We start from the raw sequence: 24,539 nt of genomic DNA, 5'->3' as shown, positions 1-24,539 counted from the left end.
TTTCTGGGCTCTCCGAGCTAGGAGTAGTGGGTGCTGGGGACAGGGTCCTGCCCTCTTCTAAGGAGCATGGGTTAGGGAGGTAAGAGGACGAGAGACCGGTGTGAACAGGGAGGGGTGAATCTGGGGACCCCCACCCCCACCCCGCCCATCCCTCTGGCGGCGGCTGGCTCACCTGCCTCAGCCCCGGGTCCCGGAAGCGCTCGCCCGTTGCCAGGCGACCGGTTGCCAGGCTACCCGACAGCGCCAGCAGCGCCCACCGCGCAGGCGCGAAGGGCCCCGAGGCCGGAACCAGCTGTAAAGTGCGGACAATGATGCTTTACAGGGTTACGGTGAAGAACAAAGGCGGCTCAGCTTTGTTCATGGTACAAAAGGGAAGCGAAGTGACTGTACTCTGAATTGAACCCTGCATGCCTTTAATCCTCAGAGTAAACTTGGGAAGTGATAACATCCAGTTTACCGACAAACTTCAGAAAAAGGTTCAGTAGCTTCCCCTAAATTACCCTGGTCTGATCCCTGAACTGTCTAGCCCTGGCTCATGCTCCTTGATCTGCAATCTGATTACCTGCTAATGACACAGATCAGCCCCGCAGTGGAGCAAATACAGGGCTGGCTGGAGCAATTGCTCTTGAAAGCAAGCCAGACCCATCCATCACCTGCATAAAACCCTCCCATGGCTTTCACCTGGTCTCAGGACACAGTCCAAACTCCTAGCCTGCTACCCAAAGCCCTAGCTCATGACCTCCTTCAGCCATGCTGGATTCTTTTAATTTCCCAAATGGTCAACTCTTTCCTGCCTGATGAGATGCTAGTAACACTAACCACTTCTTTGCCCTTCAAGACACAGCTCAGTGTACACTTCCTCCATGAATCCTGTTCTCTCCCCAGCTCCAAAGTAGTAAATAACCCCATAATTTAATTAACCCACAGGCACAGTTCCGGCTCTAATTCTCTATTTCTGTTTCCCCCCAGCACACTCCAACTTCCCAGAGGATGGAGGCCTTGTCATTCCTGTTTACTTGCCTTTCCAGTGCCAGGAATATACTAGAAATTTCAGTCAGTGTAGCATAAATGAATGGTTAATAGACTTGAATCAAGATTTATAATCTACAAAGCACTTTCACGAACTTGTGTGATCTTCACAAAGAACCTTGAAGTTGATAGTTGCATCCGTTTTATAGTTGAGTAAACTGAGGCACAGGAAGAGGTAGAGCAACTCACCTAAGACCATCCCCTAAGCCTGCAGCCTTAGCACTGAAACTTAACTAACAAAGGCACAGGTATTACCCTCCAGCACAATTAGCTTTGGAATGAAGATCAGTACTCTGATCTGTGTGCCCAGGATCCCATATTGTGATGGGGAGATCTGCCCCCTACTGTGGTTCTCAAAGGACCTAGCTATAAAGGATCTTTAACCCAGAGCCTCCTAGCTTTTTTAGGAAGATAGTGTGGAGAGCGCTGGAGTAGGAGTCAAGAAATCTGGTTTCGAATTCTAGTTCTAACTCACTAGGCAAATTCTTTTTTGTGAGCCTTAGGTGCCTTGTCTGTGAAATTAGGGAGCCAAATCGAGTAGATATTCAAAGCTGGGAACCCTGGGCCTCTCAGAATCTGGTTAGGGTCCTTTTTTTTTATTTTAATTACCCTTCAGTTTTATTATTTTTCAATCTCTTTTTGTTAACTTTTAAAGATACACATAACATTATATAGGTATATATGTTAATTACAAAACATAAAAATATAATAACTATGTGTGAATTAACCACCAAGAACATTCTGAATGTCTGCATCCTCTTCCCCTATCCTATAGCCCATCTTCCTCTCCAAAGCTAACTACTCTCTCATTTTATGATTACACAGTCTTACAAGTGCCTCTAGAGGCCATCTAGCCCACATGCCTCACTCTTCAAACAGAAACTAGCTTATAGGAGCTCAGCGACAGGTCAGCTTTTAAACAGCCATTAATTACAGAAATTAATTTTATAAAATTAGCTCGAGAAGCCAGGCATATGATATTCAGGCATCATTAGTTTCAGAACTATGCAGATTAAGGTTAATGAACGGTAGGCCACTGCAGGGGACTGGACTCCAATCAAAGGCCAATGGTGTAGCCATGATTGCTGAGAGGAGGAGGTGTCTGTGGGAGAGACTTGAAGGAGGAAAGCACGCCAAAATACATGAAGGCTGACCTGGCAACGCCAGAGATAGGGAGATGTTATTTATCATGTTTTCCAAATTGTTTATTTTCATTTGAGTTATTTATTGAATAAGCAATATATGACCATAGAGGAAAATCTAGAAAGTATGAAAGTAAAATGTCTCCATCCGTCCTCAGTCCCCAGCCAACAGGTTGTCCTGACCTGTAACAACCACCACTGGTATCTTTACAGAGCTAAGCTAAATTTATACAAGTAAATATGATTCATTTACTTTTTATTGTAGCAGCATACTTCAGTGTTCTCTACCTTCTTTTTAAAAATTTAATATTCAGGGGCGCCTGGGTGGCTCAGTGGGTTAAAGCCTCTGCCTTCGGCTCGGGTCATGATCCCAGGGTCCTGGGATCAAGCCCTGCATCGGGCTCTCTGCTCAGCGGGGAGCCTGCTTCCTCCTCTCTCTCTCTCTGCCTGCCTCTCCACCTACTTGTGATTCTGCCTGTCAAATAAATAAATAAATAAAATCTTTTAAAAAAATTTAATATTCATTCACTCCCTTAACATTCACTCAATGTCTGCTATGCCCAGGCACTGTTTAACCCATGTGTTACATGGGTGAAATAAACACAAACACCCCTGCTCTTGCTGCAGCCAGTGGGGGGAGATAGACAACCAACATAAACAACAAGTTTTATAGTATGTTAGAAAATAGTAGGTGCCTGGGAGAAACAGAGCGGAATGAGAGGTTGGGAAGATGTTACAATTGTAAATAGGCTGCTTTGGGGAGGCCTCATCTAGAGGTATAGTTATATGAGCAGATGTGAAGGGGAAGGAGGCGAGCAATGTGAAGATCTGGGGAAAAAAACATTCCAGGCTTAGAGAACAGCCAGTGCAAACACCCCTGTGCCTGATATGTTGCCGGAACAAGGAGGCCAGTGGAGCCTGTGTGGGATGTGAGGATGGGGAGTAAGCGGTAGAAGATGAGAGGAAATAAAGCCAGAGCAAATTACATGAAACCTCTTGGGCCATTGTAAGGATTTTATTAATCTGAAAGAGATGAGGAGGCATTGGACGGTTTGGAGCCAAAGATTGCTGGTGGTTTGATCAGTTTTAACAGGAGGAGCCCTGGGGCGCTGAACTGGGAATAGGTTTAACAGCAAGGGTAAAGGCAAGGCGACCAGTTGGAGGGAGAGAAGATGATGGTTTGTACAAAGGCAATACCAGTGGAAGGGGCGGGCGGTAAGAGGATACTGGACAAATTTTCAGGATAGAAACTACTGGATTTACTGATAAATCAGATACGGGTAGTAAGAAAAAGGAGTCAAGGGATCTTGGATATCCCTCCATACCAATATATAAAGAAAAACACGAACTATTTAGATAACCAGAAAAAATCGTACTTAATATTATGAAAATAAATATTTAAACACCTCACGTAATCCCTACCGGTTCGATTAAACTACCACCTTTCCCATGGAAGCTGAGTGCGAGAGTCTCTCCACCCCGCCCCCGCCCCGGGGTCCTGGCCCCGCCTCCTGGCCGCCCTGCCCCCGCCCACTGCCCGCCTGCCCGATCCCGCCTTCGTTACCATGGTGATCGCCGGCGGTGGAGCAGTGTCTTGGAAGCGCCCGCTGCTCCCCCAAGAGGCTCCGGTTGCTACGGTGACCGCCCTTCCGAACCACGTGCGGGACTCTTTCCGCTGCGAGCCCCGCCCAGACCCCGTCCCCGACGCCCGGGATTCGTCAGATGTCGCCGGGTCCCGCAGGGCGCTAGTTGCTATGGTGATCGCAGCCACAGGCCCCACCAGAACAGGCCGCGCAGCTTCCAGAGCCTTTGCCACCTCCGCGGGTGAGTCCGCCGCCCACTCTGTCCCACCTTAGTCCGCACCGCTGCGACCCAGTCCCGGAGGCCCTGCTTGGGAGGGCGTCACGGCCTGCAGCCGTGGGGCCTCCTCATTTCCTGAGCTCCTGCCCTGGGTGAGACCCGTGTTGGTCCTGAAGGAGAACGGGATCAGGTCCGGGAGGACGATAGGCCTGGTTAAGGACTTGACCAAGTCCACCCTAGTGGGAAGAGGAGGAGGACAGGAGACGCAGGGCTGCGCAATAGGGGTGAAGGGGCCAGGCGTTGGGTGCGGTAAAGCGACAGGGGGAAATGCCTGACGGCTGAAACCTAAGGCCCTTCACCCACCCAGAGCCTCAGACCTCGGAGAGGAAGAGCAGGGGACCACTCCAGTCCCGATTCCAACCCCTGAGCTGTAATGATGCATAGCTTGGCATTTGTGGTAAGGTCGGAGAGGGGCCACTCCTGGTTAGACACCAGGCAGGAGGAGACACAGGTCTCCCTGACTTCTAGGCAGGGCAGGGAAAGCCGGGTCTTCTCCATGCCCACACCAGCCAAACTGCCTGCAGATGGAAAGATAGGGCCTCTGGCCAGTTTCCCTGATGGAGAAAGAGGCGTGGTTCAGTGTTTATAGCTACTGAGTCCCCAGGGATTTGTGCGGCTCCCTAACTCTCTGTCCCCTGCTTGATTGGTTCACAGGACACTCTGCAAGGATGAGGTCCTCGCTGACACCTTTGGGGCCGCCGGTGAGCAGGGACCGCATCATCACCAACTTCCCTAAGGTAGGGAGGGTCATTAGCCAGCCTTTTCCATATACACTACTCTCCAGACACCCTGTCCACACCCACATTCCCCCACGGGCATTCATCACTGGAAACAAAGCAGGAGCATAGGGGAGGTCAGTCCCTCTCTAACAAACCCTGGGAGCTTACTAGACTTCTTTAGAAACAGGGACACTTGGCCCTGACTTGCCCAAGGTGGACCAGCAAATTAAGGGTGACAGCAGGAGACAATGTTGCATGGAGGTTAAAGGTACAAACTTTGCAGTCAGACAGTCCTGGGTGTGAATTCTGACTCTGTCTTTAAGCCATGTGACTGTGGGCAAGTTACTCAACCTCTCAGACCTGCTGGTACATAAGGATAAAAACTCACTTTGGGTTCCTGGCTGTTGGTAAACGGGAAATCCCTGACCTGACTCGTGCTCACTGCTGTTTTTTTGTTATTATTACTATTATCAAAATAGCACTCTAGTTTCCTGACACCAAATCCAGCCTCCTCTTTCCTTACCATTCTGCCTCCGGCTCCTGCTGCAAATAGAGCTCTTCCATGTGTATTAAAATCTAGTATTAATCGCATCAGGCAATGCAAATTGGTCCAACCCCTAGACGGGGCGTGGGACAATATTTCCCACCATTGCAATGCCCCTGTCTTCTGATCCAGTCATTCAAGGCCAGTTCTTTGATCAGTTCATAAAGCAGGTCAGATACAATGTAAGTGTCCTCCAGGGGGAGCTGCTTCAACAGCAAAATGCTACTTCTGCCACAAGAGACAGAAGCTTTCTTTCAGGAGTGGATGTGCAATGAAGGTCAGTCAATTAAGTAAAAAGGCGAGGAATGGAGCAGTGTGCCTAGTATACTCCCATGGGTGGAAAAAGGAGAGGGGAGAAAGCAAATGTATGTGTTTGTTTATACTTGCCAAAAATATCTCTGGAAGGACACAGAAGATCCTTCCATTAGTGGTTGCCTCCATGTGACTTGGGACAGGTATAGAGGGAAGAATCCTCTCCATGGAATGACCTCTCTGTCTTTTGAATTCTGTGCCTAGGCTGGTAAGGAGGAAGGAGGTGACTGCAGACTTTGGGTAATCTGGGTCTGCAGTCCTACCTTCTCACCTTTTCTGCCTCTACACACCCACAGAGAAAGCAGTGGTGCCTCGGACCTGGGGACAGCTCCCCTGGAATTTTCCATCTCAACAGAGGCCCAAACAAATTGCTTCCCTAGAGAGCTTGACTGTGGTCACTAGGGATGATGGACCCTAATGTTTAGTGAGCTGAAAGGAAGGGAAGTGTGATCGGCACAAAACAGTTCAGGTCTCATGGGACAGAGGACTCCATTTCCGGAACAGATCAGCAAGGCTCAGAGAGATAAGGAGAGCTGCCTGGAGTCACACAGCTGGGCGCTGCAGAGCCAGGACTTGACCTGGGTCTGACTCCAGGGCTCCAATGTTCCCCTACCCTGAGAGGCAGCCTGGGGCATCCATCGTGCTTTCACCCAGAGTGAGATTCTCCCCTGTCCTGTGTGTGGCAGTTCATCCTCTATCCCAGGGCCACACACTTCAGACTTGAGAAATGCGTGATCAGGTAGGGCAAGCCCCTTCTCTTACTCTGTGCCTCAGTTTCCCTGTTTCTAAAATCAGCTCCCACTTTCTGCCCAGTCTTCCCTACTACATTTCTTCAGTGCACCCAAAATGGTGGGATTCCTCCAGTGACCACCACCATGACCAGGCTGTCCCCAGTTTGAAGCTGACATGAAAGTCAACAGGAGAAAGCAGCCTGCTTCCTCATGAGGTAGCTGACACTGTTCCACACAAATGTAGGCTGCGAAACTAAGCTCTTCACCTACATTACCCATCTGATCTTCCAACGACCACATGAAGAGCTGCTGTTACGAGTGTCCTCACTTTGCAGATGAGGAAATGGGCTCACTGAGGTGTTGTGACTTGCCCTTTTGTAAAGCTCCTTCTTCTAGTCATCGCTGCCTCCACCGTGCCTGGGGGACATATGCCTGATGGGGCAGATGGGCCAGGAAAGAGCTCATCTCAGTGCCTGGAAACTCAGAAGAAACACTACAGCTTGGGATGGGGGTGGGGTCCTTGTCACAGGGGAGCCGTGGGTTCAAGCAGTGCCCCGAAGGACAGAACAGGTGGCCCCGGGGGACCACTGCCATATCACAGCAGAGCACACCCACAGCTTCCAACGATGCCCTTTTCCCCACGTCCTTAACCGCACTCCATCCCCAGCCTCCACCAATCTGAGGGCAAAACACAGCAGTCGCCTTCAGTTTCCTTAATATCATCTTTTCCAATTACAAAACAAATGTGTGTTCAACATATGTTGTAATATCTTAATAGCCACGAACATTTGTTGAGTGCTTAGTATATGCCAGGCTGGGTCTGCGCTAATGGCTTCACAAGCATCATTTCATTTTATGCCCCCGGCTTACAGATGGGGAAATTAAAGTTCAGATACATTAGATAGCTGCCTGGGATCACACAGCAGCTAAGGGGAGACGCAGGTCTTCCTGACCCTGCAATCATGTTCTTCAACCATAACCCAGACCTGCTTTCCAAGAACTGGGGAAGACCCCAAAGAGCCCTCCAGGACATTTTCCATTCATACAGACAACATTTTTTTTTTTTAAAGATTTTATTTATTTATTTGACAGAGAGAAATCACAGGTAAGCAGAGAGGCAGGCAGAGAGAGGAGGAAGCAGGCTTCTCGCGGAGCAGAGAGCCCGATGCGGGGCTCGATCCCAGGACCCCGGGATCATGACCTGAGCCGAAAGCAGAGGCTTTAACCCACTGAGCCACCCAGGCGCCCCCAGACAACATATTTTTAAAGCAAAAATAGCATCCAGGATCCCCAGAAGGCATGGAAGGATCTTGGAGTTAAAAGGGCCCTTACAGGGGGCGCCTGGGTGGCTCAGTGGGTTGGGCCGCTGCCTTCAGCTCAGGTCATGATCTCAGGGTCCTGGGATCGAGTCCCACATCGGGCTCTCTGCTCAGCGGGGAGCCTGCTTCCCTCTCTCTCTCTCTGCCTAATTGTGATCTTTCTCTGTCAAATAAATAAATTAAATCTTTAAAAAAAAAGGGGGGGGGGGCCTTACAGCCCAACCCTCTTCTCACCTAGAGAGGTCCAGAGAGGACAGAGACCTGCCACATGCCCACAGCAAGAACACAGCTGCTGCTGGTGAGACCCCGCTCTCTGAGTTGCCACCTGGGGCCTTTGGTCTGGCCCGGCCCCTGCTGCTGCTCCACAGGACTCACAGGAGCTTGGAGTCAGGGCCACTGAGGCCACAAAGGATGGATGTGACAAGGGAGTCAGGGAAAGCTAACGAACCGGAGTTTCAAGTTTCAGGAGGGAGGCAATGCTGGGAGGCAAGTCACCACCTCACTGCCGGGCTTGGTGATGGAGTTGCAGCTTCGCAGGATGAAATGCCCATCTGTCTGTCCCTTCCAGTGGTACACACCTCATGCCTGCCTGCAGCTCAAGGAACACTTCCATGGACAGGTCAGCGCCACCTGCCAGCACAGGAACACAGGGACCGTGGGGTGAGTGACCGCATGACCCAAGGGACACAGGATATGGGGGGGGAGGCAGCGGCAAGGAGTGAATGCATGGATGAATGTATGAAGAACAAATGAAACACTTACCTAGACCACACCCATACAGTCCAGTACGGGCCTGGAGCCCATTGGCATTTTTGTGTGGCTTTGCTGCCATAGAGAACATCTACCATAGAGAACGGCTTTCCCTTTTCTCAGTAAGTCACGGGGCTGATCTTCAGCCCAAGGGCTCGGCACATGTGTGCTTCCTTTGTCTGGGATGTCTTTCCTACCCTTCCGCTCACCAGCCTTTTCCATGTACGCTACTCTCCAGACACCCTGTCCACACCCACATTTCCCCACCTGCATTCATCACCGGAAATAAAGCAGGAGCATGGTCAGTCCCGTGAGAGGTCAGTCCCTCTCAGAGCATTAGGGGAGTCCCGTGCTACCCCCACTCCCCAGTCTGGGTTGGCCAGGGTGCCCCCCCTGGGTCCCAGACACTTATCTCACAGAATTACGAGTTTGCCTCTCTGGATTCCTCACTAGACCCAGCCTGTGAGGGCAAGGGCTGTGTCTGTTCTGTTCCCACCTCGGTAGCACCTGGCGCCACCTAGCCCTGCCAGCACAGGGACCTCGCAGCAGTTACTCCTCTCTCTCTCTTTTGAAATTTTTAAAGATTTTATTTATTTGACAGAGAGAGCACAAGCAGACAGAGTAGCAGGCAGAGGGAGAGAGAGAAGAAGCAGGCTTCCCGCTGAACAAGGAGCCCGACACGGGGCTCGATCCCTGGACCCTGGGATCATGACCTGAGCCAAAGGCAGATGCTTAGCCAACTGAACCACTCTGGCACCCCAGTTACTCCTTCTCCTAAGACGCAGGTACCCGGGCCTGCTTTGCCTCTCCTCCTGAGGAGCTCCCAGCTGTCACACAGGTGTGGTAAGCTTTCATTGGAAGCCCGGCTCAGAGGTTCCCCAGGGGGTGCAGAGTGAGGCCAGGCTCAGGTCAAAATGGCCATCCCAGCCATGGTCACGGAATGAGAACACCGGCCTTCAGTTAGGGAGGGCCGGTTCCATACAAGGTACTTCACCCAGAGTACCTCTCTGACCCTTCATAATGGCTCTGGGAGATGGGAAATTGAGGCACAGTGGGTGCCCCCATAAAACTTTTTGGCAGGTGGAGTCAGGTCAACCCTACTCCAGGACCAGAGGCCCCCTGGGAGCAGAGAAGACACAGCCTCTGTGCCCCCACACATGGCCAGGGAGCTGTACCAGGTCACGAGGTGACACAGGTGCCTTCTTGCTGTCTGCAAGCAGAGGAAGTACCTTGTCAGAGGTTTGCCCATTGAGCTCCTTTGGCATGAGCTGCCGAAACTTCCACCCACAGTCCCAGGCATGGTGCCTCAGGGAGTGCAGGATACACACAGGGTGGGGTTGGGGTGGTGGCTGCTCTCAGTGAGCAAGGTCCCTGGAGAGCCCAAGAACCCCAGAGCCAGTTTACCTCAAGCCATAGCCCAGAACTGAGTCCTGGCCTGAGCCCTGTCCACTGCTCACCTTGTGGGGGCTGCGTGGCCCTTGCAGACACCTCCAAGGCAGTTAGGTGACAGAGGTGTCCTGCTTGCAAAAAGCAGGAGCCCATGCAGCCCCAGGCATGTGTCAGAGGGTGTGGGTGCTCTGTCCCCGTGGCTGTATCCCCTGCATGTTGACACTGTCTGCACCCTTGGCATGCTCCGGGTTCCTTACTGTGCGTGCCCCCAGCTTGGACACAGCTGCACCTGGGACTTCTCTCTCTTCTCCATCAGAACAAGACTCAGGCTCCCCTCGCGCCCAGTTCTGACCTTCATAACAGGGCTTGGGCCCATTGGGGTCAAGAGTATATAGCCCCAGGGACAGCAGAGTCCCAAGAACAAATGCAGGCCCTCCTGCCCTCCCCTTGAGTGCCAGGGATAGAGACAGACATCACAGAGTGCCCTGTACCCTGTCAAGGACTGAGACGTGGCTCATGAGTGGGGAGTTCAGGGAAGGAAGGGCCTGTACGTGTGAAGATACTCTGTGGCCATGCTTGTAAGCAACACAACCATATCCCTCACAGGCTGCGGCTCTCCAAGGTGGTTGTCGTTGGCGATCTCTACGTGGGCAAGACCAGCCTCATCCACAGGTGCGCCCGCTGGCCACGCCTCCTGGCATTGGTTGTCACACCTTTCCCTTGGAGGCCCAGTTAACATTGTCATAGTCAAAACTGTATGACTTCTGGGAACCACAACTCAGAGGGGGTACAAGGCATCAGGGAGCGGCAGGTCGGGCGGAGGGGTGCAGCGTCCTAGGACCCTGGCATTCGTGACACCATCCCCCAGGACCATGGGCTCAGACTTCACTGGCCCTGACCTTTGCCTTCCAGGCTGCCGCAGCCCCTCTTCCCCAACACAGTTCTCAATGACAGCTCTGTCTGTCTTCTCTGTATCTTCGTGGACCATCATCATCTCCTTATATTCCCTCTGGGTGGCCATTTTGTTGCCTGCAGACTTGCACTGTCATGAGCAAAGCTTCTACACATAGCCTCTCTGATGACTTCCTCGACTCCCGCAGGTTTTGCAAGAATGTCTTTGACCGTGACTACAAGGCCACCATCGGGGTAGACTTTGAAATTGAACGCTTTGAGATCGCTGGCATCCCCTACAGCCTGCAGATGTAAGTTGCCCTCATGTCACACCATTTCCTGTGTGGCTCCTGGGTGGGCTCTGCGGAGGGAGACCCATGGGGAAAGCCACGGTGAGCTCCTTCTGGACTGTGCCCTGTGGTGTTCAGTGAGGACTTCTCTGGACAAACAGGAATGGGTATATGACCCTGGGCTTTTCCAGTTCCTCAAAGCCCCATATACTCCCTCACCCCCATGGGTGTCTCACGTTGGTCATCAGACCTGGGGAAGTCCTCACAGCCTGATGTGCCCATCCACCTTTGTCCTCCCCAATACCTACCGCTCACGTTTTGGCTTCAGGTCTCTGCCTCTGGCCTGCCTGGCCCTCAGTGATCCCATTCATCAGGCCAGCAGGGTCGCTTCTGGCAAGTCACTTCAGACCTCTGTGTATCTGTTCTCATCTGGAAAGTGGAGCCCAAAATGGTCCCTGCATGCTAAGGCCTGGTGGAGACCACCTAGTCCACGTGCCTTCCCTAGGCTTGACATACCCCGCTCCTCCTCCTCACCCCTCAGCTAGGCTCTCCTCCTAGCTGCTCTGACTCCACTCCCCCTGTCTCTCTCCCTCTGTCTGTTTCCCTGCCAGACCCCATGTCTCTGCCTCTTGGTAGCCTGCTGGCTTCAGCTCCTCCCCTCTAGTTTCCCTCAGAACAGCCCAGAATCTCTCCTCCAAGCTCACACTTTCCCACCAGGGCCCTGGACCCAGCTGTCCATCTCCTCTGGCACCTGGAAGATACAGCAGGTCTGTCTGTGTCACTAGCCCTTCCAGGTTCTCCTGTGTGGCCTCCTCCCTTTCCTAGGCTCTCCTCCTAGCTGCCCCTATACCCTTCTTGCTTGCTGCCTCTGTCCTGGTCCCTCCCCTTCTCTTTTCTCTCTCTCTGCGGGGGTCACACCTGCTCCTCTGGTTTCATTCCTCAATCCTCTAAGCTCTGCCTGGGCTTACCCTAGGGATCCATGGTCATCAGAATGGAGTTCACCTTCTCATGGTCTCAGCTCTTAACTCTGTCATGATAATGCCTACTTCTCTGAGAACAGCTCCAGTGCAGTCCTAGACACAGATGGCACCACCGAATCTTGCCCGAGGGAGAGTCAGGGCCAGACCAGAGCAGAAGAGGCTGTGAAAATGCAGGGCTGCAGGGCTGCAGGACCAAGGGGCTTTGAAGCCACAGAGCTGATGGGACAGCCAAGGTGGAGCCGGGCAGAGAACGGCCTGTGCTGGGCTCCTCCTTGTGGCCACCAGCCTTATCTAACTAGAACAGATACACCGTCCTGGCTTACCTTCTCATTGTCCCTCCACTGCCAGCTACTCGGTTGGCCCCATCTCCAAGCCACCCTCCCAGCTTCCCACCCAGCATGATCTTCAGAAGCAAAAGACAGTATGAATGAATTAATGACAGAATAGAGCCAAAAAGTTCTACATCATGCTGAATCACTTCAAAAAAATTGCAGACTATTGAGCTCTTATTCATGACTTGTCTGCTTTTCCATTTATGGCAGAAAGTTTAATTCTGATCTGTTAATTTTAAAAAGGGATGGGTTTTCAGACTCAGATCTGCACAGTGACCACCTGCCTAGTTCTAAACCAGAGCCAGTAGATCTCAGTATGTGTGTCCCCTGTCCTATACTGTGCCAATGGCAGATATCATCAATCAATTGTTGCATTCTTTTCCATAGAACCAGGGGCTCCCCTTCTCCAGAGAGCCAGAGCTACCTGATCAGAGTCACCCAGGAGATACAAACCACATCCCTGTTAGACACCGCCACTCCTCCATTCATCTAGGCAGTGGAACTGGGGCATGCCCCTCCCCCACAGTGAATCCAGTCAGGGAATTGCCCCATGGGGCACCTTAGGAAGGAAATCGTGAGGAATTGTGGGTGGGGACCTCTGGCTGGTAGTTGGCACAAGCCCTCAGGCCTGCCTGCCCACAGCCCCACCAGCCTGCTGGCTCAGACCACTGCAAGTGCTTAATCTGCCCCCTCTCTTTTTCCCTTTCTATCTCTGCCACCACACAGCTGGGACACAGCAGGGCAGGAGAAGTTCAAGTGCATTGCATCTGCCTACTACCGGGGTGCCCAGGGTGAGCATCCGGGTGATAGCAATGGTGGGGCCCTCAGCCGCGTACAGCAGGAGGCTCCCACTGGGCTCATAGCAAGAAGTCCGGGTCCTCTTCACGGGTACCAAATCCGCCCTCCAAGAACCACTGAGAAAATCCCTGGCCAGTCCTCGGGGCTGAGGAGACTGCCTTCGAGCCAGCCGGGCCTGGGGTTGGCCTCGGCAGTTACATCCTTCAGGGACCCTGTGCTGGCCGATGCTCCCTGGGAGTCTCAGCCAGTTTCAGCTCAGAAGGATGCCCGGGGGGGGTGCATGTCCAGAGACCCCAGAAAAGAAGAGCATAGTTGACTCCTGGAGGAGGTGCAAGGAGGCGAGGCTGGAGGGTAGGAGCAGAGGGGCACAGAAGGACTGCACCTGCCAGTGGGGGTCGGGGGGTGGCCCAGGCACTGGACAGGCCTTGCAGACAAGCTCCCCACTCCAACCCCAGCGCCCCCAGTGGTTTCAGTGAGAGACATGAGAGCCATTCACAGTATCCAAAACCAGGCTCACGCTATGAGACCCATTTACATCTACTCGGTCCTGGTAAAAAGAAATCATAACATTGCCATTTGAGGTTTGGGAAAAAAGCAAGACCAGGAAATAAACCGTGAGTCCCTTGGCCTTGGGTTGAAGTTCCAGCTCTGGCCTGTCTTCTAAGGGGGACGACACCCCTTGAAGATGAGGTGTTAGGCACCTGGTACAACCCTGGGAACCGCAGCCTGGCCTGCCACCGTCACTATTCTCAGTATCCTCCTTTGCTTCATTCCCCTCTGCCTCGGGGGGCCTCTTGCAGCCTTCAGCCAAGCTGCAGGTAAAGTTCTGCCTGGCTCTGCTCACACCCCCAGGCCTAGTAGAGAGCCGGCCTTTCTGAGCCGCATGGGACTCCCCTCAGGACTCCAGCAGGATCCTGGACACCACAGAACCTGGGTGGAGCCAGAGATGAGAACCACCCAGCTCCTCAGACATTGTTCCCCTAAAGCTGGTTGTTGCTAATTGCCCTCATAACCATAGCTGCTGTTGGTCGAAAGTCCTATGTCAGGCCCTAGACCCAAGCTTGTAAAAATAAACCTCACAGCACCCCTGAAAGCCTGAGGTATCGTTCTCACCATTTCACAGATGGGGAAATTGAGGCTCTCAGCAGTTAAGGCCCTCACCTGAGCTCTCTTGGCTGTAAGTGGCAGAAGGAAGAGTTGAACACAGAAGCCCATGAGCTCATCTTGCGTCCCTGGATGTCCTCTGGGGCTGGGCCTCTGGATATGGGTCGGAGAGGGTGATGGGTAGGAGGTCCCAAGAGGCAGCCATGGGGTGTCTCCTTCCTAGCCTCCATACTGGGGATTAGGGCTGATTGCCTGGGGGGGACCACTCCAGCAGCTCTGCGGGAGCCAGGCTCCTCTCTGGGTTTCTCTTGGGGAGCAGGGAGCTGCCTGAGGGGAGCCCCTCCTTGTACACCATGGTTGTCTCACCTACTGCTGACCGGTTCTTGGCTTCTCCCTGTGTCCAGTGATCATCACAGCCTTTGACCTCACTGACGTGCAGACCCTGGAGCACACCAGGCAAGTCTGAGACTCTCTGGCCTTTTTAGTCCTCTTTGGTTCTGGATCTCCCATGAGCTGGGCCCCCCATGGGCGGTGCAAGGGACCATACTTGCTTGTCAGAACTGACTGCCCAAAGACCACATACTGTCCAGTTACCATATTATCCCTTAAGATTGGCACCCACCTGCTGAAGGTGGAACCAGCTCAGGGTACACAGCCAGGCCCGTCACATAGGAGCTGGGACTCGGGAGGGCCTGCATTTGCTTTAAAGTTCTGCTGTCACCATCTTGAAAGTTTTAATCGTTGCTGGTTGAGGGACCTCACATTTTCACTTTACTCTGGGTCCTACAAATTATATATACATCCAGTCCTGTCTGAAGGAATACCCCTGGGGCTATCTGGGGCAGAGACCTGATCATGGGAGCTGGTAACATGACCAATTCTGGGGGGTCATCTGCTTCTGCTAGGAATCAGCCAGTTAATGAACCAAAGTCCTCTTTACCTCTCTTTGGTTTGGGACATTTATATCCCATTTCTCCCAAGCCCTGTGAGGGAGGTTGGGGTGATCATTCAAGTGGATGAAAGGGCAGGACTCCCCCAAGGTGACACAGGGTGAGGGCAGAACCAGGGCAGGGTCCTCACCTCCCCTGACCAGTGCTTTTGGGTCCCTGCCCACCTGCAGTCCAGCCAAAGCTCAGCTGGTAGCAGGACCAGCGCCCCACTCAGCCAGCTGGTCAACCCACTTTGCCCTCCCTGAAACTCAAGACTCAGTGCTCCCAGCCCTGGAGCAGACCCACATCTGCATCCCCCATCCCGTGGTCTTCCTCAGATCTTTCTAGGTGGATGGATGCCATCAGCCTGTCTCCCTTCTGTGCCTTCTAGGCAGTGGCTGGAGGACGCACTAAGAGAGAATGAGCCGGGCTCCTGCTTCGTGTTCCTTGTGGGAACAAAGAAGGACCTTCTGGTGAGCACACCAGAGCTAGAGGCCTATGGCCCTCGGGAAAATGCAGCCACTTTCAACCCAAGCTTGGGGAGGGAAGGGGAGGTGCTGATGATGTGCCTAGATGGAAATTTGAAGACCCAGAGCTGAAAGTAAGGGGCACCTGTGCTCACCTCATCAGAGAGGAATCACTGGGATCTCACCCCTGGGGAAGGCGTACCCTCTGCCCATGTGCTGGGGAGGGATGAGCTGGGGAGAGCAGAGGCACAGTGGGGAGCGCCCCCAACGAGAGGGCCTGGAAAACTAGGTCAGGAAGGCTGCTTCCCCCAGTCAGGGGCTGCATGTGAGCAGGCAGAAGTGGAGGCTGTGCGTCTGGCCAACGAGATGAAGGCGGAGTACTGGTCGGTGTCAGCTAAGACAGGTGAGTGGGTGCGGGGTTGGTGCCCCAGTGGGTATTGGCAGTTTCCTTCGGCGGCTCTGTGGCATGCTTGAGTCACAGCCAGCTATGCTGGTGACCATGTAGGGCCTTCCACTGCCTGAGAGGAGTCTTCTCATCTCTAGGGGGAGACCAGAAGTATGGCCAGCAGGAAGAGCAACACCTGGCCCTATGCCCATGTTCTCTGACACATCCCCCTTCCTCCTTGAGGCAGAGCCAGGGAGCAGCAGAGCTGGGGTTGGAATATAGCCCTCTCCTGTAACCACTGTACCATCCTGCCCACCCATCCTAAGGTAGCTGGGTAAGAGGCACCTCCTGGCACAAAGAAAGACCCAGTAACTGGGGTCTCCCATCCCTTGCCTGATGTCATCATGGAGAACACTGCAACATGGCTCACAGCCCCCTGGCCTTCATTAATAGCCCACCAGTCTGTCCTCTAGGCACATGGGGCCCCCAGTCACACAGAGTCCCCAGGCCCTGAGCTGCCCTCATCCACGGGCCATTGCTTACTCCAGCCCTGGTAAGATGCCTAATTTTTTCGCCTCAGTATCCTTATTTGGGAAATGGGGTGATGCTGTCCATCTCATTTCATTTTTTATTACGAAACATGTTTTAAATTACAAAAGCCATATGTATTCACTGAGTAAAAATTAGAAAATGTAGAGAAGCAAAGGACGCACTTAAAAAACGCAAGTTGTTGGTTGCGATGGGGGATGTGAAATGAAATAACATGCAATTATTTCTGGCTCATAGAAGGACCCAGCAGCTCTGGGGACTCTGGAATTATGCCTTGTGTTCCTTGCCCCAGGTAAGGGACCACAGTAGACCTCTGACCAAGGACTACGGGAGGCAAGGATGGGAGCATTAAGGGTGTGCACCACGAGGCAAAGGGGAAGAACAACCTCCAGCCTATCATGGATGGCAGTGCCCATACCCAGTTCCCTCTGCTCCTTCCTGACAATGACCCCCATGCCCTATGGACCCACCCCTTCCCTGCTTTAATGGAAGATTCACTGAGAGTTCCCCATGGGCCAAGCAAGATTGCCCTGTGCCGTTGTATAGATTGTATAGCTGCCCAAGGGTAGTGCACAGGTCGGGGGCTGGAACCTAGCCCTGTTCCCAGACGGGTGGCCTTCTCCAGTCCTGTCTGAAGGGATAGCCCTGGGGCTATCTGGGGCAGAGACCTGGTCAAGGGAGCTGGTGACATGACCAATTCTGGGAGGTCATCTGCTTCTGCTAGGAATCATCCAGCTAATGGACCAAAGTCCTCTTCACCTCAATTTGGTTTGGGACTTTCATATTCTGCACAAAGGATGTGTGGGATATGAAGGATATATCTCTCCTTCTATTTTCAATGATAGCCTACCTGGATATAGTATCCTTGGCTGCATATTTTTCTCATTTAGTGCTCTGAATATATCATGCCAGGCCTTTCTGGCCTACCTCTGTGAATAGGTCTGCTGCCAATCTAATATTTCTACCTTTCTAGGTTACAGACCTCTTGTCCAGTGCTACCTTTAGTATTTTCTCTTTGTTTCTGAGACTTGCGTTACTATCAGATGAGGGGATGTTGACCTATTTTTATGGATTTTGAGGGGCTTTCTCTGTGCTTCCTGGATTTTGATGCCTGTTTCCTTCCCCAAATTAGGGATGTCTTCTGCTATAATTTGCTCCAGTATACCTTCTGACCCTCTCTCTCTTTCTTCTTCTGGGATCCCAATTATTCTAATATTGTTTCATCTAATGGGATCACTTATCTCTCAGATTCTCCCCTCGTGATCCAGTAGTTGTTTATCTTTTTCTCAGCTTCTTTATTCTCCATCATTTGGGCTTCTATATCTGAAGGAGGACGCACAAAGGCTCTATGTGGGAGTTGACAGCAGCTGCCCACTGAAGAGGTACTCAGAAGTGACAGGAAAACAGACACCCTTCCTTCCAATCTCCACACATCCCAGTGCCAGGACCACAGGAGATGCTCAGTGCTTATTAATTGGAAGAGGAAACGCTGGGAAACCAAGTCTCAGAGGTTTGAGGGAGCTTCCGGGGCTGGGCGCCCCAGAGCCCCCGGAGATGGGAAGCCAGGTTGGCCAGCCCCCAATCACTTGCACTGTGCCACACTAGGCAGCCCACAGGTGGGCCGCCCTGGCATCCACACCCACTGGCTCCCAAATTCATCTCGAGGTAAGGGCTGAGGCAGTGGGGTCAGGGCCATCTCTTGGGCCCACAGGGGAGAACGTGAAGGCATTCTTCAGCCGCGTAGCTGCCCTGGCATTCGAGCAGTCGGTTCTACAGGACTTGGAGAAGAGGAACAGCACCCGGCTCCAGGTCGGCGATGGAGACCTCATCCGTGCGTACAGACAGCAGGGCCAGGGGCTGGGGAGCAGGCTTGCAACCTAAAACTCACATCCACCAGCCTCCTGTCCCAAGAGGCCACTCCCTTAAATTGTTCTCCCGTGCAGTCCTCTCTGGGGAACTCTTTTTGTCATGATTCTGATGTCAGGCCCTCAGCCCCCCTGACCCTTCCTGCCAGCTCAGACTCACTCCCTGGCTCTCTTTGCCCTCCTGGCATCTGCCTCATGAACCAGACTAGGTATCCCTAGCTGCGTGAATGTGTCCCTGCTTTGGCTCTCCCCATCTCTGTCTTTCCCCATGCTGTTCCACCATCTGGAATACTTCCCAGACCTATCGGCCTGTGCCAAGTCACCAAGTCCTTGACTGAGAGGCCTGGGAGGTCAAGCTCAGCTCTAACCAGCAGAGTCGCTGGAAGGTGCCAGTGGCAGGGGAGGGAGGCTGCCCCATGTCAGCTTCAGGTGTTAGTTGGGGCCACATGACTTCCCCTGTCCTTACAGGAATGGAGGGGAGTCCACCTGAGACCCAGGAGAGCACGACATCCTCCAGCCTGGGTTGCTGTTAGCTGGAGCCTACACCAGAAGCCTCTACTTGCCGCACACACATGGGCAGTGCCTTCCGTGACCGTGGAGTGGTGACGTGAAGCCATCTGTGTCTGCCCACCCACCATCCTGCCCACCCACCACCTCAGCCTCTGCTCATTAGCAGGTTGGGAGCCATAAAAGGCCCACACTGGCTGCCCAGGAGTACCCCCACAGCCCTGCTGGTGGGTGCAGTGCAGTGATCTTCTGGAAGGCCAGTGTCGCCTACAGAGTTGCCAGACACTCACCCCCCCAGCCTTGAAAGTCCTCAGAACCACAGACATGAGACCCTGGTGACTCATGGCCCGCCTCTCTCGCCCTTGGCACACATGAGCTGCCCATACAGGCACTCTGCCAGCTTTCCTAGGTCAGCCTCAGGATCCTTGTTTTCTCAGTGGTGAGGGCAAGCAGGACTTGTCAAAAGCCAGCATGTGAGGAAAAATTCACCTGTCATCCCTGCTTGGGCCTTTCCTGTAATCACCAGGACTTGCAGTTCTAGGCCTCAGAGCCCCAGGCCTCACTGTCCACTGTCCCTATGCCATAGATTTGTGGAATCCCTGGGCAGCCTTCCTCCTCTGATGGAGGATAGACAAGAGGGTCTCTCAGGCTCCTTCTGGCCAAGGGATCATCTTTGGCTTCTCCTTGATTCCTAGGATCCTGTCCTGTTGGTCAGTGGACAAGGATGGGCCAAGCAGGCCATTATGCCTCTCTGGCCCAGCTGGACGATGAATTTCTCTAGCTGTGCTATGGGAAGGAGGCTGCCCAGCTGCCCCTGGGGTGAATTACTGCTGCATGCCTTGTGTATGGCACTGTCCTGCGGTTACTGGCAATAGTCACCCAGATGCTGCTGGGCCAGTGCCCATCATTGCCTCGCCGTCCCTCTCTCCCTCTGACCTGCACAGGAAAGGCCTGAAGAATGAGAAAACACTAGGTGTGTGCCTCTCAGGACCTTCATGGTGGCATCCGTGGATCTTTGGAGGATGTCAGAGGCCCTCCAGAGTCTAGCCAGTTCCCCATCTACACCACCCCTTCCTGCACATCCAGAACAGGCAGGAACAATTCAGGCCTCCCCTCCCCAGCTCCCACCCAGAGTACCTGTGATCTCTAGCCCCTCGTGTTGCTCTTCTGTGGGGCCTGTGAACTTCCCCCGCCCCTCCCCCACAGCCCTGGGATGAGCCCACTTATCCCCACCCATCCCGATCCACAAGGAGGTGGACACCTTGGGGCACATCCTACCTGCTTCTCTGAGATGGTAGGCATTTTGCAAACAGCTCCTCTGGTCAGTGCCCCCACACACAGCACCTGGCACACTGGGAGGGCCCAGCGCAAGCTGGTTGGCCCATAGCAATTTGCCAGATGCTGGTTGGGGAAAAACACTGGCATCTTTTTCTATTCAGTCCCCCTTCACCATATTTTATTGCTCATTTTTTACAGATCTAAAACACTTCTTTACATATATCACTCTTGAAGGAATTCTGTGCTTGTTTATTGTAAATCAAAACAAGACACTACAAGGCTTTGTATGCAGAGTGAAAGCCCACCCCCCACTCTCGTCCTTGGAAGTAAGTGTTGTTAACAGCTGTGGGAGTCCTTCCAGATGATTCCTCGGCAGCATTGCCACGTGTGTTGTCTCATTTGTCGTTTGGCCAGAATGATCTCTCACCACACATGCTGCCCGGCAGCCTGCATTCTGGTTGACCTGCGGGAGCCCTCTGTGCACACAGACCCGGCTTGTTCCTTTAGCAGCTGCCAGTTTTCCTTTGGGTGATGGACCAGAGTCCCAAGTGCCCTGCCCCCTAAGCAGGACATGAGGTTTGTGTCCAGCTTCAACCTTTTACCAAAGTTACTGTGGTGACCATCCTTGTGGTTGTAGCTGTGTACACTCGGGATTCCCAAAGAGAACTTGCTGGCCCTTCTGAGGACTCGTGGCCCAGCTTGGTCCATTGGACACAATCTTGGAGTGGGAGGTCGCGGGGTGCAGGCTGCACTAGGACCAGGTTTGTGGCACACAACAGGAAACGTCATGGGATGGAGGAGCCCAGCCACAGTGGGCTGGCCTCTCCAAGGGCGCCCTCTCCTCCTGCCTTCAGGTCCCCGGATTAGGGGGGGCAATAATGGGGACCTGCTGAGCTGGAACCACAGTGTCTCAGGCACACCCACTCTCTGTAAGTAGCCCTTTATTAAACTCTCCCCGTGTTGTCCACTGTGCATGCTTAGTTGTTTCCCACCAGCTGATACAGTCTCCTGTCAGAATCAACACGTCAACAGAGAGGTTCTCTTCAAACACCTCAAAATGTGGCTGTCATTTCTGGGGTAGAGACCCAGGACTAGATCCAAATGGTTCGGAAGAGGCTTGTCCCTGAGCCATATGTCCCTGCCAAGCAGGTTTGCCCATGGGACATTTTGTCCCTTATATGTCTATCCCCCAGTCAGGCAGTCCCAGTGCACTGTCACCCAGGGTTGTTACCCCAAAAGAGGTTTATTCGCATAGCCCCAACCACACCCAACCCTCCTCAGAGTCCTCAGCAGAGTCAGGAAATGAACTCAATTCCTTCATCTGTCACCCCTTCCTGCCTGAGCCCCCACGGTTTTAGTAGTCCCCAGCCCTGCAGCCAGGTGACCTGTGATGAAAAATCCCCAGTGACCCAGAGTGGGTCACTTGCTCCCAGCCTCCTTAATCTAGTGCCCTGGGCACCAACTCACTTACCCCTGCCCCAGCCCCTCTTTGGGCCCCTAGACTGGAGAGGGGAGGCTGAGGATCCATTCAACTCTGACTTCAGCAGTGGGGTGAGATGGGAGCCACCCCCAGATGAACTTCACTCTCCAGAGAGACCTAGGACGTCTTAAGCCGGGAGACCCAAGGTTACCTAAGATCTAGGTAACTGGAACAGAGAGATGGACAAAGGATCACTTCCATTCACACAGATGAGAATTAGGGTACCTGGGAAAGGCCCAGGGTCACAAGCATTTCCAAGCCTGCCGGAGGGATATGGCAACCATGTAGGCCCAGAGCAGGGACTGAGAGAAGGCATGGGGTGAGGGGAGCCTTCAGAAGAAGCAGCACACAGCTCAGGGAGGGCCCTCCCCTTCTGAGGGAGAAGGCGCTCCTGAAGACTGGGGGGGGCGGGGGGGCCCTGGGTCCACGGTCGCCAAAGAAGCCCAGGACTTGAGGCACTGCCCCAGGATAACACCCACCCAGCAGCTCCTGGGCTCCTCTGCCATCTGCTGTGGCCTCCCCATGTCACCTCCCATATGTCGGGCCTTCCCCTGAGGGAAGTTGATAGGCAGACGGGAAATGTGGCTGTCACACCGCCTCCACCTCTTTCCAGGCAGCCTAGATCCTTCCCAGCTTCCACCCCCACATCCAGGCGCCTTCCCAGCATTCAGGACCACCAGCCACCTGTCTGAGCCTGCGCCCCAGCCTGCTGTCTACAGGCCCTTCGCTCTGCTTGCCCCCCACCCTGTCTCCAGAGACACATGGTGGGTGTTCTGGGAAGCAAAGCAGCCCCAGGGCGCTCTTGTGCCCCACAGGTGGATGGTACCCCCCCGGCCTGAGGGTGCTCTGGGCCTCTGACCACGAGAAGCCACAGCCCGGACCATCTCACAGGCCATCCCTTCAGGAAGAAGTTCATCTTGTCCCCACCCCTTCACTCTCTGTGAGGGCTGGAAACTGCAGCCAGGACCCCCCCCCCCCAACTCCTGCTGGCTGCAGGGGCCTCGTCAATAATTGATCCTGCAGAAGGCAGGTGGAGTTCTAGCTGAGAGGGCCCTAGGAGAAAAGACCCACACACTCACTCATGTGGAGCCCTTGGCCAAGGACATCCCACTGAGATAGATCCATGCTCCCCATTCCGGGCCTGGGGCTGGCGGGCTGGAGAAGGTGCCCAGCCAGGCACCGTCCAGCACAGCACACACAAGCAGACTGAAGAAAGCCGTATTGATCGCCCTAGTTTTCTGATCTTGCCTGTAGCTCCCTGGGGCTGATACATGACAGATGATGGATGACAGATGTCAGAAAGGGGTCACATGGCCACATCCCACTTGAAGGAAGCCTTCCTCTGGTCTCCGGGCCCCAAAGTGGGTGGAGATGAGGGTACAGACAGGAGAAAGGAAAGAGCAAGAAAAGGCCCAGATAGTGAAGTTGGTCTTAGGTAGGTCTTCAGGCAGAAAGCCCTGCTGACTTTATAATGCCACCTCTGACAATCGCACCTGATGGCACAGTGGTCAGGAACACCAATATGGGACTTGGGCAGGCTGGGCTCAAGTCTGTGCCCCCCCATTACTGCTGTGCGACTAAGGAGTCACTGTCTTTTTCTCTCAGCCCTCTCTCTTCCTCCTGCCAGCATGATAGCTATGAGGGGGGGAACAAGTCACATCTATGGAGCTCCTAAGCCCCAGGCTGGGCAGCTGGTTAGGGCTGAGTGGATGGAAGGCTGTGCAATTCACATGGGCAATGCCACTGCGCCCACCCATGCAGTGCCTTTGTGTTAATTAGAAACAGGTACCCATGCACTTCCTTCAAGAGTTAAACATAGACTCACCATATGATCCAAAAATCCCATTCCTAAGAATGTTCACCAGAGAATTAAAACAAGGACTCAAGTGCATGTTATACATGTTCAGAGCAACATTATACATACAAGCCAAATGTCCACCAACAGATGAATGGGCAAACAATGTGGTCTAGTCATACAATGGAATATCATTGTCTTTTTTTTTTTTTTAAGATTTTATTTATTTATCTGACAGAGATCACAAGTAGGCAGAGAGGCAGGCAGAAGAGGGGTGGAAGCAGGCTCCCGCTGAGCAGAGAGCCCCATGTGGGGCTTGATCCCAGGACCCTGAGATCATTACCTGAGCTGAAGGCAGAGGCTTTTAGCCCACTGAGCCAATCAGGAGCCCCAGAATATCATTCAGTCTTAAAAAGGAATGAAGTACTGACACGTGCTACAACATCGTTGAACCTTGAAAACCCTATGCTAGAAGAAAGAAGTGAAACACAAAAGGCCACACATTATTTGAATCCATTAATATGAAATGTCCAGAATAGGTAAATCTATAAAGACAGAAAGGTTAGTGGTTGTCAAGGGTTGGAAGGAGGGAGAAATAGAGAGCCACTGAGTAATGAGTGTGGCATTTCTTTTTAGTTTGTGGTGATGTAAAAGTTACATATGGTGGGAGACAGAGGGAGAGGGAGAGAATCTCAGTCCGGCTTCATGCAGGGCATAGAGGCTGACACGGGGCTTGATCCCACAACTCTGAGATCACGACCTGAGCTGAAATCAAGAGTCAGACACTCAACTAACTGAGCCACCCAGGCACCTGGTTACAAAAATATTTTCTAACTAGATACAAGCTCTATGGTTGCACAACACTGAATATACTAGATCTCTCTGAACTGTTCACTTTAAAACGGTTAATTTTGTTATGTGAATTTCACCTCAATTTAAAAATAGCCCTGGGCGCCTGGGTGGCTCAGTGGGTTGAGCCGCTGCCTTCGGCTCAGGTCGTGATCTCGGGGTCCTGGGATCGAGGCCCGCATCGGGCTCTCTGCTCAGCGGGGAGCCTGCTTCCTCCTCTCTCTCTGCCTGCTTGTGATCTCTCT

At 53.1% G+C, this 24,539-nt stretch overlaps 2 protein-coding genes across 15 annotated transcripts in view; one reads left to right on the top strand and one right to left on the bottom strand.

The window, feature by feature from the left end:
• The window catches only part of RSPH14 (radial spoke head 14 homolog), a 79,967-nt gene extending 76,154 nt beyond the window's left edge, over positions 1–3,813 (bottom strand). The window contains exon 1 of the mRNA XM_059139237.1: positions 3,736–3,813. The gene's annotated coding sequence lies outside the window, so the exon portion shown is untranslated. The remainder of the gene's footprint in view (positions 1–3,735) is intronic.
• Positions 1–21,142, top strand: part of RAB36 (RAB36, member RAS oncogene family) — a 28,746-nt gene extending 7,604 nt beyond the window's left edge. The window contains exons 1-12 of one of the 14 annotated variants that reach the window (XR_009345809.1): positions 3,808–3,995; positions 4,686–4,768; positions 8,225–8,316; positions 10,402–10,467; positions 10,896–10,997; positions 13,015–13,079; positions 14,595–14,650; positions 15,515–15,592; positions 15,899–15,989; positions 18,232–18,329; positions 18,854–19,061; positions 20,369–21,142. Coding sequence is in view for 9 of the 14 variants with exons in the window: in XM_059139238.1 (XP_058995221.1) it covers positions 3,926–3,995; positions 4,686–4,768; positions 8,225–8,316; positions 10,402–10,467; positions 10,896–10,997; positions 13,015–13,079; positions 14,595–14,650; positions 15,515–15,592; positions 15,899–15,989; positions 18,232–18,329; positions 18,854–18,991 (939 nt within the window). In the remaining 5 variants the exon portion in view is untranslated. The other 13 variants (XR_009345810.1, XR_009345811.1, XR_009345812.1 and 10 more) reach the window with 13 other exon arrangements.
• The last annotated feature ends 3,397 nt before the right edge of the window (positions 21,143–24,539 follow it).

This window comes from Mustela lutreola, chromosome 11 (genome assembly GCF_030435805.1).
Source record: "Mustela lutreola isolate mMusLut2 chromosome 11, mMusLut2.pri, whole genome shotgun sequence".
NCBI lineage: Eukaryota > Metazoa > Chordata > Mammalia > Carnivora > Mustelidae > Mustela > Mustela lutreola.
This window is presented reverse-complemented; position numbering and strand designations above follow the sequence as displayed.